Source organism: Brachyistius frenatus, unplaced genomic scaffold, assembly GCF_029030835.1.
Source record: "Brachyistius frenatus isolate BFR_SWC_R1_liver_20210118 unplaced genomic scaffold, ASM2903083v1 Contig_291, whole genome shotgun sequence".
Taxonomy (NCBI): domain Eukaryota; kingdom Metazoa; phylum Chordata; class Actinopteri; family Embiotocidae; genus Brachyistius; species Brachyistius frenatus.
The window spans coordinates 1-14,335 of record NW_027210890.1 but is presented as its reverse complement, the minus strand read 5'-3'; the positions used below and the strand labels follow the sequence as shown (position 1 = coordinate 14,335).

General features: G+C 46.3%; 2 protein-coding genes across 3 annotated transcripts; both read left to right on the top strand.

Moving 5' to 3' along the window:
* The first annotated feature begins 1,174 nt into the window (after positions 1 to 1,174).
* Positions 1,175 to 9,171, top strand: stil (STIL centriolar assembly protein). Of its 2 annotated transcripts, none has more exons than XM_069722414.1 (16): positions 1,175 to 1,613; positions 1,972 to 2,073; positions 2,793 to 2,908; positions 2,990 to 3,177; positions 4,147 to 4,394; positions 4,478 to 4,561; positions 4,773 to 4,859; positions 4,937 to 5,102; positions 5,184 to 5,284; positions 5,365 to 5,473; positions 5,570 to 6,238; positions 6,885 to 6,984; positions 7,069 to 7,288; positions 7,400 to 7,490; positions 7,594 to 7,847; positions 7,959 to 9,171. In XM_069722414.1, the coding sequence occupies exons 1-16, from the start codon at positions 1,534 to 1,536 to the stop codon at positions 8,518 to 8,520; spliced, it is 3,177 nt and encodes a 1,058-aa protein (XP_069578515.1). In that variant the 5' UTR covers positions 1,175 to 1,533; the 3' UTR covers positions 8,521 to 9,171. The 2 variants fall into 2 exon arrangements, with proteins under 2 accessions (XP_069578515.1, XP_069578514.1); XM_069722413.1 differs by having other exon boundaries at positions 5,181 to 5,284.
* Positions 9,172 to 9,919: 748 nt separating this feature from the next.
* On the top strand, positions 9,920 to 13,211 carry LOC138635090 (antithrombin-III-like). The gene is made up of 6 exons (XM_069722405.1): positions 9,920 to 10,024; positions 10,697 to 11,054; positions 11,131 to 11,346; positions 11,436 to 11,573; positions 12,154 to 12,372; positions 13,008 to 13,211. Exons 2-6 carry the CDS (start codon positions 10,698 to 10,700, stop codon positions 13,194 to 13,196), a joined length of 1,119 nt encoding a protein of 372 aa, XP_069578506.1. The 5' UTR covers positions 9,920 to 10,024; position 10,697; the 3' UTR covers positions 13,197 to 13,211.
* Positions 13,212 to 14,335: the final 1,124 nt, after the last annotated feature.

Genomic DNA, 14,335 nt, shown 5'->3' with positions numbered 1-14,335 from the left:
AAGACCTGAGATTCCAGTGATCAAAGATCGTCTATGAGGTGATGCGCGCCTCCGTGAGATAAACTCACGCTTTGACTTTATGCAAGTGGGCGTTGTCCCGAGAAAACAAACAGCTTTACATGTCTGCAAGCTCCACCCACCCACCCACCCACCCACCCACCCCACCCACCTCCTCCTCAGACCCCCAGCTCTACTCCAGATAATTCAATTCAATTCAATTCAATTCAATCTATCACTCCAAATCACAAAACAGGTTTATTTCATGTCACTTTAACACATTAAAGTCCTTACAGCAGAAATGTACAACATTATACAGAGAAACCCAACAATTCAACAATTCCCACATAAACTAGGAGGGAAAAGAACAGCATAGAGATACAAGACATGAACATTATAGTCTGAAGACTAATATTTTAATTTATGTGAAGAGGAAATATGAAACTTTAAATAACAGTGAAAAATCTTATTCCATGAAGCCCAAGTTGGCCCAGAAACAAATAGTAGGTATTCACCTTTGAGAAGGTTTTTACCACAAAACACACAAAATAAATTCTCTCTCAAATGACTCGATGGTTGACAGATGAACCATTTCATTTTTCGTTTTTGGAAAACACGTTTAGTTTAGTGGAGGAGACAAAAACAGTCAATAAAGCCGTCTGTGGACCTCAGCAGCTGCTTTCTGTCTCGTGTCGTGTAACATGCTGATAAATAATTCCTTAATGCGCTGCTTTTCAGGAAATTACTTTTGTGTGTCGGAAGATGATCCAGCTGCACTCACGAATAATTTAACAGCAACACTGTGTTTTAATGAAGGCTGAATATCAGTGCAGAAGATTTGTACCTGTTTTTCTTTTGTAAAACTTATTAGATACTTTTTTGACTTTTTTTGTTGGTAAAGCTGAAGACTTTTTTGCCAGCATGTCAAATAAATAGGTCTGGCTTCAAATAAAGAAAAAGAGAACATAATAAAAGAAGAATGATCCAGAATGTGAAAAACATAATTTATTATGATTTAAAACGTGTTAAATTGGCGGTATTGTCCTTTAAAAACTTTTTTCTTTTTTTTTTGTAAGGGGGCGCTGTGGAGTTACATTTGCCTCTGACAACACAAGAAGAAGACCAAAAAAAGGGCGGGGGGGGGGAGACAAAGGGGCACGCTATTGGTCAAACTGACTGAGGCGCAGCTTCCTATTGGCTGATTGAGTTGCCCCGCCAGTGGAGTCAGGAAACAGCGCCATAATTAAACAGCGGACTGACTTTTTGTTTTTCTACGCTCATGTTTGCGTTTAAATTTGCCAAAATAGAAACCCGATAAACGAAAGTAAACTCGCTCCGAGAAGTTCCGACTCGATTAAACTTTTAGTCGCCGTACGGCAGACTCTGTGTTCGGCCTGTTTGTGAGGCTGTGGGCCGATGCAGGTCCGAGCGGGGAAGCTAACGAGGCTAACGTAGCCTCAGGTGCTCGGTCGCTGAGGCGGACGGCGGTGTTCTCAGAGGCCGCTCAACAGCTCCTCTCCGCCGGCTGCAGCTGGGATGAGCTGCCCGGTGAACCTCCAGGCTCTGCCGAGGGGAGTCTTCGAGGAGGTTTTCACTCCGGAGAACGTGAGAGGACGGTGAGATAGTCGATTTTAAGTATAAATAAAAGCATCAGACTTACATGTCTTTTTTTTTCAGTTGGACTTTTAAACAGAAACTGACTTAGATTTTTGTTTTTATTTCTGACACTTTAGAACAAAGTTTTAATGAGTTGATGTTAAAAATAATCATTAAATGTTGGATATTATTATTTTTAAAACCATTAAATGAGGACTAACGATGCAGTAAAATGACTTTATAAATCTGATATAATATTTATTGCGATGTTTACGTCAAACTTTATCCAAAGAAAATAAAGTTTTCAGTCTGGTCCTCCCGTGAACTAATTTATATAAAATATATATTGACATGACGATGTCTCCTCTTGTCCTTCAGATCCACCATGAACTCTCAGCTCAGTTTCCCCAAATCCAGATCATCTCTGTGGGACAGCAGCCCGGTGGGAGAGAAGCTCCGCCTCCAGCTCTGCTCGCACAGGTGAACACCACCTCACCTTTTTAAAACTAGTGTCTTTACCCACTGATGATGGTGATGGTGGTGATGATGATGATGGTGGTGGTGATGATGATGGTGGTGATGATGGTGGTGATGATGATGATGGTGATGGTGATGATGATGATGATGGTGGTGATGATGGTGGTGGTGATGATGATGGTGGTGATGATGATGGTGGTGGTGATGGTGATGATGATGGTGGTGATGATGATGGTGGTGGTGATGGTGATGATGATGGTGGTGATGATGATGATGGTGGTGATGATGATGGTGGTGATGGTGATGATGATGGTGGTGGTGATGATGATGGTGGTGGTGATGATGATGGTGGTGATGATGATGGTGGTGATGGTGATGGTGGTGATGGTGGTGGTGATGATGATGGTGGTGATGATGATGATGGTGGTGATGATGATGGTGGTGGTGGTGATGATGATGGTGGTGATGGTGATGGTGGTGATGGTGATGATGATGATGGTGATGATGATGGTGGTGATGATGATGATGGTGGTGGTGATGATGATGGTGGTGATGATGATGGTGATGATGGTGGTAATGATGATGATGATGGTGGTGATGATGATGATGATGATGATGATGGTGGTGGTTGTGATGATGTGAGCGCTGTCTTCCTCCTCTTCCTCACCTGGTTACACCTGGTGGACATTCAGGTTAACATTAATCTGTGTGTGTGTCTTTAGGCGTCCTCGGTTGGTCCTGTTGGAGAAAGCTCTCCGTCTTGCGCAGCGTCACGCTCGTCATAGCAACAAGCCCCGCCTCCAGTGTTTCTTCCTGGGATCGGTGTCAGTGGACTCAGGTCAGAGGTCACCTTCATCTCAAGCTGAACTCTGATTGTTCCACATGCTCCTGTATTAAACCCCTCTGTGTTCCGGTCCAGATGAGGAGGCGGTCACAGTGACTCTGGACCGGTTCGACCCAGGTCGGGACCGGGGCGGAGCCTCGGGTCGGGTCCCCTCCGCTCTGCTGCCCGGAGACATCCTGGTTCCCTGTTTGTTCTCCAATCAGACGGAGGCGGCGTCTGACGGCGTCGTCCAATCGGAGGCGGAGCTCCATCACTGCTTCCAGGTGAGTCGGACACACCTGAGTCATTAAACTCCTTTAACTATAATATTAAAGTCATTCTATTATTTTACTGAAGAACTTTATTTAAACACAGATTTCAGGTTGAGATTTGAACTGTTTTTATTTTGATATTTTCGGGACATTTTGCAGTATTTTATTCTCGTTTCAGCCTCATTAATTTGTGTATTTATTGCAGACTATGTAAATAAACATGTCTTTGACAGCTGATTTATTTCTGGTTGTGTTATTAAACTGATTTGGATCCTAAAGACGTTCAGGTGACGTCCGAGTGGGAAAAAAACAGGCGTCATTCTGAATCAGAAATTATTCAAAAGGAAGCCGTAGTTTAAAATAGTCCTGGAGGAGTAATCAGATTACTTTCAGTAGCTCTGCCTCTCTGTTGTCACGGCAACACCTTGTTCATGTCACCAGCAGCTGATTCTTTTTTTAACCTCCTGTTGTTTAATTAAACTTGTTATTTCCTGCATGTTGGTCATTTGTAGAAGATGATCTTATCTAATCTTTGATCTCAGCTCTTATTGGATTTCTATTTTATTATTTTTGTTCTTATTATTGTTTATTATTGTTGCTTTTTAGTCTTTTTTTGTCTTCTTTTATTTAGTTTTTATATCTATTTTATTCAATTTTGTTATCATCTCCATTTTCTGGCATCGGTTTCAAATTGTTTTTATTGATTTTCTTTTGTTGTTGATGTTGTTGTTTACACCTGTCTGTCTCATTCTCTTCCTGTCAATCATCTGTAAAGCAATTTGAACTGCACTAACCTGTATGAAGACGGTGATATAAATGAAGTTGGATTGATTAAATAAAACAGGAAAAGTGTAAAATATGAACTTTTAAAGAGGACAAAGTAGTTCATAATAATAATAATAAACTTTATTTGTAGATGGTTTTAGTTAAAAGAGTAATATAAATAAAACAGGAAGATTAAAACTTGTTTTTTTTCTTCAGACGCTGCAGCAGTTTGTGAGCGGCAGACAGACTCTGGATCTGTGTCAGCTGTTGAAGGTCAGAGGTCACGTGGTCTGCTCCCAGCGGTCCGACTCCGCCTCCTTCAGCCTCGACTGGTCGGCCGTCAGTCCGTCCGTCGGCGTGGACGTGCAGCCGGTCCGAGCGGTTCCCATCATCCCCACCGCCCTGCTGAGGAGCCTGACCGCCGTCGGCCGCCCGCTGACGCACGCCACCGGCCGCCAGAGAGGGTGAGGCCACGCCCCCTTTCACCACGAGGCGCCACGCCCCCCTCCGTGATGGTCTCTCCTCACCGATGTGTTTGTATTTCCAGGTTTCTGACCATGGACCAAACCAGGAAGCTGCTCCTGCTGCTGGAGTCGGATCCTAAAGCCTCCAACCTGCCGCTGGTCGGACTGTAAGGTTCTAATCATCAACAACTAAATAACAACAACAAACAGAGATTCTGTCACAACGTTAAATACAGACGAACCACCGGGTTCAGTTTACAGGAAGTTCAGAGTTTAGTGAGATGAAACTTGTTCTGAAGGGAAACTGAACCCGTACGAGATGTTTTGACTTCCTGTTAATGTCGCCGTGGTGTTTCTGTGTTTCCTGTCATGTGACAGCTGGCTGAGTGGAGTCACACACGTCTACAGCCCTCAGGTGTGGGCGTGGTCTCTGAGGTTCATGTTCAGCTCCGCCCTCCAGGACAGGTGAGGAGTGTTTATCTGTCTGACTGTTTTTCCGTCCGACTGTTTCCTCTGATCGTTGTCTCTGCTGTGGTTTTCAGAGTTCTGTCAGAGAGCGGCTCGTTCCTCCTCGTCGTGTTCGGTTCCACTCACAGAGCTCCTCAGTTCTTCCAGTGCCGAGGACTGGGACCCGGACCGGGACCGGGACCGGGACCACAGCTGGACTGCCAGCTGCTCACGGCCTCTCAGAGTGTCACCCTCTACCAGGTAGGAGCAGGTCCGCTGTTTACGGCCGGTCAAACTGTGGCTCCTGCTGGTGGACTGACAGTGACTGCGTGCCGTCAGCAGGTGGCGATGGCGGACGGACAGACGCTGCAGTGTGAGCTGAGTCCAGCAGGTGGCAGCAGACAGTCGGAGGTGTTCAAGGAAGCTCGGACCTCCTTCGGCAGGTAAGAGGAGCCTTTGCAGGTGCAGTCAGAAGAAAAAGTTACAAAGCTCCTGTGTTAATCTGAGCGTGCTCCGTCTTTAGCTCCGCCCCCCCCGCCACCGGGCTCTCCGTCAGCGACCAGGACTCCGGAGTTGAGGACGAGGACCTTTCTCCACGTCCGTCCCCGAGTCCTCACCTCCCCGCTCAGCAGGTGAGTCCCTCCTGTCCTCAGAGGAGTTCATTCACATGTTTGATCCTCATGGAGTCTCCTCCTCCTCCTCCTCCTCCTCCTCTCTCTCTGTTTCAGGCTCGCAGAGTTCAGCCGTCTGTTCCTGAACTCTCACTGCTGATTGACAGCAGCTTCACCTCCAATCACAGCGGAGGGAAGGGGACTGGCTCTGCCCACGTGCCTCCTCCTGCTGCCAGGAAGCCCGCTCCTTTGACCGGAACAGCCTCCGCCTCCTCTTCAGCCCCCAGACCTCCTCTTCCTCACCTCCACAGCACCCCCAACTCCAACCTGCAGCCGTGCAGCTGCTGCTCCGCCCACACCTACAGCTGCACCTCCATCTTCTCCTCCCCGGGACTCCTTCCTGCTCCTCCGTTACATCACCACACTCCTCCTACCAGCCTTCCCCCTGCTCCTCCTCCTCCTCCTCCTCCCTCTTTCCATCACCAAACTGTTCTTCCTCCTAGCTCCTCCCACCAATGCTCTCCTCCATGTTTCAGTCGCCCTCCTCCTCCTCCTTCCTGTCCCTGCAGCCTCCCCCCCACCCCTACCCCTCCTCCTCCTGTCCCATGGTGTAGCGACTCCCCCCCTCCTCCCCCCTCCCATCCAGCAGCAGCAGACTCCGCCTGGCCCCCCCAATCCCCCTCCTGTGTGAACCAGTGCTGCGATCCGGTGGGCGGAGTCGCTCCGTCCGACACCTACCAGCTGCTCCTCCATCAGGACCGGCAGCTCCGCCTCCTACAGGCTCAGGTAACAGCTCCGCCTCCTACAGGCTCAGGTAAAAGCTCCGCCTCCTACAGGCTCAGGTAAAAGCTCCGCCTCCTACAGGCTCAGGTAATAGCTCCGCCTCCTACAGGCTCAGGTAATAGCTCCGCCTCCTCCCTGCTGATGGAGGCATTAAAGCAGCAGTTCACCGTTCAAGATATTTCCAGTTTATTCCAGGTGCTCGTATTTTTTTCATCATTCAGAATAAAACTACAGCTGAGTTAGTTTTATTATTAACTAATCTAATTAATTGATGAAAACAATGTAAAAAAAAACAACCCAAAAACATCTAAAATGACATCTATAAATGTTTTGTTTTGTCCAAACAACCCAGAAATGATTCCGTTTCCTGTCACGGAGAAAAATTAAATAAACACAACAACAACTAAATAAAAAATTAAGATTCATTTCTAATAACATTTATTATTAATACCAACATTGAACTGAGTAAACACACAAGCATGAAGCTTTTTGTTTGAGCAGCAGGGGGCGCTAACTGACCGTGAATGGGCACTACAGGGTTTTTATATTTATAAATAAATTAAATATCTAATAATCTGAACAGATACTTCTGATTGGTTAATAGTGAGGAACCAATCACAGAGCCTGAAACTGTCCTGGTGGTCTGCAGGTCCAGATGCTGCTGGAGGCTCAGGGGAAGCTCCAGTCCGGCAGCCGGCAGGTCGACACGCAGACGTCCCGGAGCACGGTCAGCGTTGCCGTGGAGACAGGTGAGAGCGTCTACCTGCAGCTCACCTGAGAATCACGCGGCCGAACGTCCTCGGCATGTTTCTTCATCGATCTGTTGTCTTCAGGGGCCAGTCTGTTCTGGGAGGATCCTGTCAATCATCAGGAGATACAGGCCCCGCCCTCATCCACCACCAGCCCCGCCTCCTCACCCCAACATCCCCCTTCGTCCTGCTCCAGCCCCTCAAACTCCTCACGTAACCTGTCTGTCTCCCGGCCCGTGGGCAGATTTGAGGACGGTGACGTCACAGGTCAGGTGGCTTCCTGCTCGCCTTCCGATTGGAACAGGTGAGATGTGACAGATGTTTACTGTTTATTTACCGTTGACTGTTGTTGACTGTTTGTTTACATATTGTTTTTGAGGTGTGACTCTGACTCTGTCCTCCGTGTTGCATTCAGTGTCGTCGGTCTGCAGAGTCCAATTCTGGGAGAAAGTGTCAGCATGTACGGACCTGCAGCCGAGCAGCAGAACTTCTACCAGAACCTCATGGTACCAACTCACTTAGTGATCAGGTGTTGTGTGTGTGGGTGTGTGTGTGTGTATGTATGTGTGTGTCCATGTGTCCTCTCACCTTCGTCCTCCGTGTCCTCAGACTCAGCTGACAAGTCGTCTCCAGGAGTCGGACAGCAAACAGGAGGTTGAGGATGAGTCCAGGAGGCGGAGTCTGTCTGACTCCTCCCACTCATCGTCCTCCTCCTCGTCCAGGAGGAAGCAGCAGCAGAGTCCAGTCGGAGACCCGGTGGTCAGTGCGACTCTGCGGCAGCTTCGGCAGCTCGGAGTGAACGTGGACGAAGACGATCTGACGGAGTCGGACAAAAACCGTCTGAAAGCTGCAGAGAGCGCCAGGTAGGGACGCACCTGAAGGCACCACGGACTCCGACGGTCCAGTTTCCTGTCCGTTATAACAAAGTCAAATCTGGTGCCAAAAAAACAAACCGGTTGTGTGTCTGTCCTCAGCACCCTGGCGAGCATCAACCCGGCGGCGGTTCTGTCCCGGCTGAGCGTGTCGGACCCGACGGCCAGCGCTCTGTTCCCCGGCGGCAGCGTGGATCTGAGCCTGGAGGCCAACGCCATCGCCCTGCGCTACCTCAGCGACTCCCAGCTCAGCAGGCTGTCTCTGGGAGGCTCCGCCCCCCGGGCCAGCCCAGCCCCCTCCTCCGCTGACTCCCTGCTGTCGCCGAGCAACATGTCTCTGGCCACCAGGAAGTACATGAGGAGGTACGGTCTGATCGAGGAGGAGGAAGGCGAGGATGAGGAGGCGCGCGAGGCGATCAGAGGTCAGGGGGCGTCGGCTCGTGAAGCCCTGAACGTAAAGCTCCTCCCACAGAGTCAGCTGATCCGGGAGCTGCGGCCAAAAATGCAGCTTTTAGCCGGCGGCGCCAAATCAAACACGGCCGACAAAGAGAACTGCTCCGGCAGGCAGCCATCTTTAGTGAGGGCGAGCAGCCTTCAGACGGAGGGATCAGTGGGGAACATCCTGGATCTGAGCCGCCTGAGGCAGCTGCCCAAACTCTTCTGATGCCCAAAACCTCCGACAACCAGCTCCTTATCTGACGGAGATCTAAAGGAAGCTTCTAAAAACGGTCATATTTTGAATGGAGTCTGGTGCGTCCCAGCAGCTCGATGGATGAACTCTCAGCTAGTCTGACTCCGGACTTTTACTGACAATCTGACATCTTTATTCAGAAGCCGTCAGCCAGACGGAAACATCACACCCAGTTTAAAAATTGCTGTTTCCTCAATGGAGTCTGGTGTGTGTGAGGAGCTGAGTATGGAAACCCTGCTGGAACAACGGAGCTCCTGGTTGTCCATCAAACTGGGTTTTACTGGAAACCTGTCGTCTTTAGTCGAAGTGAACAAAGTGTGTTGAACCACCTGAGGCAGCAGCTCAAACTCCTCTGAAACTACAAACATACACTCAGCCAGCGCACTGATTTTAAAAACAGTCAATTTTTTAAATGGAGTCTGGTGTGTTAGTGACTGGTTTTATCTGCCACCTTTAGTTCACAGGTGTGTGTGTGTGTGTGTGTGTGTGTGTGTGTGTGTGTGTGTGTCCGAGAAACTTTGTGTTTTTCATTTTATTCGTCACTTCCTGTTATAATGTAAAAAGTCTTTTGCACACATTTATTTTTTTTATATTTATGATTCAACAAATAAAATGTTCATCTAATTACATGAATCTGTTTCCATGATAATAGAAACGTATTAACAGCACTTGAGAGGCTGGAAGTGTAAAAAACTTTTAAAGGAACAGTAGCACATTTTGGGAAAAGTGCTTGTTGGATTTGGAAAGGTGTGAAAATTTAAACTTTTATTTAATTAGAAAACAATAGAACAAATGGCAACATTTTAAATAAAAAACCAAAAAAAGTCCCCAACTAAACAGCTGATACTGAAGGTGGGTAAATGAACACTGAGTAGCCCAAGACGAGATACAAAGGAGGGAGTGTCCTCCAATAATAATACAACTACGAGCTAACAAACCTAAATATGTTCCAAAAATAAATATTCTATCAAAATAACAAGAAAAACAAATGAGGAATAACTTTGAAAATAATTACAAGGAAGAGAATGAACTTTTCCTTTCAGTGTTTTCCAGCTGCGTCGCCCTTCCTTCCTTCTGATGGCGTCTTCCACTTCCTGCCTGCGAGCTGAAGAGATGAAAAAACGGACTAAAATGTTCTTAAAGTTTAAAAATCTAATTTCTGAATTTTTCTTTAAATTCATTCTTGAGCCTGAGAGCAAACTTGACATTTTCCTCCCACCATTAGTAAATCCCCCCCCCCCCCCCCCCTCCCCGGGGGAGCAGAGCTTCCTGTTGATTGATGAGCGATCGGTGAGTCGCTCCAGCAGCTGGATGGCGTCCAGATGTTTCCTGGTATGTTGACGGACAGCGGATCAATGTCTCAAAGGTTGACGGGACGTCTCGCTGCTCTGCAGGACACTGACCTGCAGGACACTGACCTGAAATCAGCTCAAACTGCTCGTCCGACGGTCTGAACGTCGCCGCTCCGCCTGCTCAGGTAACAACGTCGCTTTCTTTTATCACGTTTTAATGGTCAAAGATACAAATATTAATACATGAATACAACAAAACTCCACTAAGAAAGTTAATTACCTCAGTTTGATCGACGTGTTTCACTCAAGTTATGAATCTGATGACTTTGGAAAATTATAAAACCTTTTGACTTGTCATGAGTTTATTAATCAATATCTCATTCATCCTGTTTCTTTAAGGGTTGTAATCAATAACACTGTTGTGTGTGTTTCATCTTACTGTTTATTGTCGGACTGACGTGACACTGAAATGTCCTGAACTTTATATTTATGTGTTTAGAGGAATAAACTCGCATCTTTATTATGACGATATTAAAATCATGAGACTGATGAATCTGATCAAACCGGCTGAGACGGAAGAAAAACTGTAAAATGTAAATAAAAACTGAATGAAATCATGTGAACTCATTTAACTGAAAACAGACCAAAGATGTAGTGTTTCTGCCATCAAATTAAAAATGAGCATATTTTTCATAAAACAATAGAAAGTTCTCACTTTCAACGTTTGATGTTTTCTTTGGTGTGTTTTTAGTTTTTATTTCCATTTTACACTTTTAGAAAAACAGAAACACGTCCTCCGATCGACGGAGCTGTAAACTCACCTCTGATTGGTCTTCTCTGATTGGTCCTCTGTCCAGGATGTGGACCGCCGTCTTCATGTTGTCTCTGGCGTTCCTGCCGCTCCTCTCTCTCGCCTTCCCCTCGGAAATCTGCGGCGCCAAACCGAAGGACCTCCCCCTGGAGCCGCGCTGCATCTACCGCAGCCCCGAGCCCGAGGACCCGACCGAGGAGCCCGAGGCGGTGCCCGAGTCCACCAACCCCCGAGTGTGGGAGCTGTCCAAGGCCAACAGCCGCTTCGCGCTGTCGCTGTACAAACAGCTGGCGCTCAGCAAGACCGACGACGACAACATCTTCATGTCGCCCATCAGCGTTTCCACGGCGTTCGCCATGACCAAGCTGGGCGCCTGCAGCAGGACGCTGGAGCAGATCATGAAGGTCGGACAGGAAGTAGCAGCGACGCGTCGTCTCGTCGCACCGGGAACGATCCGACTCACCGGTTTTGTGTCTGCAGGTGTTCGAGTTCGACACCATCAAAGAGAAGACGTCGGATCAGGTCCACTTCTTCTTCGCCAAGCTGAACTGCCGGTTGTACCGGAAGAAGGACGAGACCACGGAGCTGATCTCCGCCAACCGGCTGTTCGGGGACAAGTCGCTGACCTTCAACGAGACGTACCAGAACATCAGCGAGACGGTGTACGGAGCCAAGCTGCTGCCGCTCAACTTCAGGGTAACGTCTCCGCTTGAACCGCGTCAGCAGGTCTGACGCTGCGGTTACACTAATAATAACCTAATAATAACCTCGGTTCTGTACTGCAGGAGAACCCGGAGAAGGCGCGGGTCACCATCAACAACTGGATCTCCAACAAGACGGAGAACCGCATCCAGAACACGCTGCCCAAGGGGGCGCTGGACTCCAACACCATCCTGGTCCTGGTCAACACCATCTACTTCAAGGTACCCGCCCACCTGAAGCTGCAGAGAGCTCTGATTGGACGAGACCTGAAACGGGTTTTAAACCGACGTCTTTATGTCCAGAATTTATTTTATTTATTTTAATTATTTTAACACATATATTCCACAGAAAAACAAAGTATCAAATTTTTGACAGTTTTTACTTTTGAAAATGACTTGATTATAAAGCAGAAAAAAATGTTGATAAATTATCTTTTTAAACATTTTAAAAGTAAAAAACAAAATTTCAAAATCAAAACTGAAATAAATTTTTTTTAAAGTTAAACCCATTTCTTAAAATTCAACAAATTTAATTAATTTTAAAAATAAAACTTAAAGCAGAACATTTTATTTCTTCAATTTGAAAATTCAATAAAATTTCTTAATTTAATAATGTTAGAATTCAATAAAATTTCTAAAATATTTGAGCAAAATTGATTAAATGATGTTAGAAATAAAATTTCCGTAATTTCTTTTTAATTCGTACATTTTATAGGTTCTGATCCTGAATCAAACTTGACACGGTGAGTAAATATTTGCTGCTTCCTGTCCGAGCGCTGACGTCAGCACTTTCTGCCTTCAGGGTCAATGGAAGAACAAGTTTGACAAAGACAACGTGTTCGTCTCAGACTTCCACGTCAGCGCGAGTCGCAGCTGCTCGGTCAGCATGATGTACCAGGAGACCAAGTTCAGGTACCGCCACTTCCCTGACGACCACGTGCAGCTGCTGGAGATGCCGTACCGCGGCGACGACATCACCATGGTGATCATCCTGCCGAGCCGGGACACGCCCCTCAGCCAGGTACGAGTCCTCAATGTGTCGCTGGAGGCTCCGTCTTTATTTAACTTTCTCCTTTTTATGATTTTTTTTTTCAATGGAATTTTGAAAACTTCATGAAATCTTTTTTTCTTTATTTTACAATTTTTTGCAGTTATTTTTATTTATATTTTTCAGGAATGTTGAGACATTTTTTGTTTGTTTTTATTTTCAGTTGATTCATTATATTAATATCAGCTTTCTATATTAACATTAATATTTATAATGAAAATGATTGTTACAATATTTTTGGGGTGTTATGGATTTATTTTTGACATTATCTTACATTTCTTGTATTTTTATTTGTTCATTTATTAATATTTCTCTGACTCATTTTCAAATTTCCTGATATTATTTTTTGTTTGTCATATTTTTCCACTAATCTGGGTACAGATCAGTCTCAGGTCTGTTATTAAATATTATTATTATTATTATTACACTCAGCTGGGGTGCAAATTAAAGTCTAAATAAATAAATATTCTTAATAAATAGGAGGTCTTACTGTCCTGCAGGTTTTCCTTCATTCTTCGACTGTTTTTACTTTGAAAAAGTTCTAAAATGATATTCTACATGTTGTTGTTGTTGTTGTTGTTGTTGTTGTTGTGGTGTCCGTGTTAAAGGTGGAGGCGAGTCTGGACCTGAAGAAGCTCAGCGGCTGGTTGGATCAGATGACGGAAACAACCGTGTCAGTCCACGTTCCGCGCTTCAGGGTCGAAGACAGCTTCAGTCTGAAGGAGAATCTGCAGAACCTCGGACTCACCGACCTTTTCAGCGCAGAGAAGGCCAGCCTGCCAGGTGGGTCCACCTGAGATCAGAGACCTTAGACCAGAGACCTTAGACCGGAGACTTTAGACCGGAGACCTTAGACCAGAGACCTTAGACTGGAGACTTTAGACCTGAGACCTTAGACAAGAGACTTTAGACCAGAGACTTTAGACCAGAGACCTTAGACCAGAGACTTTAGACCAGAGACCTTAGACCATAGACCAGAGACTTTAGACCAGAGACCTTAGACCAGAGGCCTTAGACCAGAGACTTTATACCAGAGACCTTAGATCATAGACCAGAGACCTTAGACCAGAGACTTTAGACCAGAGACCGGAGACTTTAGACCAGAGACTTTAGACCATAGACCAGAGACCTTAGACCAGAGACTTTAGACCAGAGACCTTAGACCAGAGGCCTTAGACCAGAGACTTTATACCAGAGACCTTAGATCATAGACCAGAGACCTTAGACCAGAGACTTTAGACCAGAGACCGGAGACTTTATACCAGAGACCTTAGACCAGAGACCTTAGACTGGAGACTTTAGACCTGAGACCTTAGACAAGAGACTTTAGACCAGAGACTTTAGACCAGAGACCTTAGACCAGAGACTTTAGACCAGAGACCTTAGACCATAGACCAGAGACCTTAGACCAGAGACTTTAGACCAGAGACCTTAGACCAGAGGCCTTAGACCAGAGACTTTATACCAGAGACCTTAGATCATAGACCAGAGACCTTAGACCAGAGACTTTAGACCAGAGACCGGAGACTTTAGACCATAGACCAGAGACTTTAGACCAGAGACCTTAGACCATAGACCTTAGACCAGAGACTTTAGACCAGAAACCTTAGACCGGAGGCCTTAGACCAGAGACTTTATACCAGAGACCTTAGATCATAGACCAGAGACCTTAGACCAGAGACTTTAGACCAGAGACCGGAGACTTTATACCAGAGACCTTAGATCATAGACCAGAGACCTTAGACCGGAGACTTTAGACCTGAGACCTTAGACAAGAGACTTTAGACCAGAGACTTTAGACCAGAGACCTTAGACCAGAGACTTTAGACCAGAGACCTTAGACAATAGACCAGAGACCTTAGACCAGAGACTTTAGACCAGAGACCTTAGACCAGAGGCCTTAGACCAGAGACTTTATACCAGAGACCTTAGATCA

What these genes read in the sequence shown, in the direction of transcription:
- stil (XM_069722413.1), top strand. Translation starts at nt 1,534, where the DNA reads ATGAGCTGCCCGGTGAACCTCCAGGCTCTGCCGAGGGGAGTCTTCGAG. An exon ending in ATCGGTGTCAGTGGACTCAG is followed by an intron (nt 2,909 to 2,989) that starts GTCAGAGGTCAC and finishes GTTCCGGTCCAG; the next exon opens with ATGAGGAGGCGGTCACAGTG. An exon ending in TCCGCCTCCTACAGGCTCAG is followed by an intron (nt 6,239 to 6,884) that starts GTAACAGCTCCG and finishes GGTGGTCTGCAG; the next exon opens with GTCCAGATGCTGCTGGAGGC.
- LOC138635090 (XM_069722405.1), top strand. Translation starts at nt 10,698, where the DNA reads ATGTGGACCGCCGTCTTCATGTTGTCTCTGGCGTTCCTGCCGCTCCTC. An exon ending in TCAACACCATCTACTTCAAG is followed by an intron (nt 11,574 to 12,153) that starts GTACCCGCCCAC and finishes TTCTGCCTTCAG; the next exon opens with GGTCAATGGAAGAACAAGTT. An exon ending in GGGACACGCCCCTCAGCCAG is followed by an intron (nt 12,373 to 13,007) that starts GTACGAGTCCTC and finishes TCCGTGTTAAAG; the next exon opens with GTGGAGGCGAGTCTGGACCT.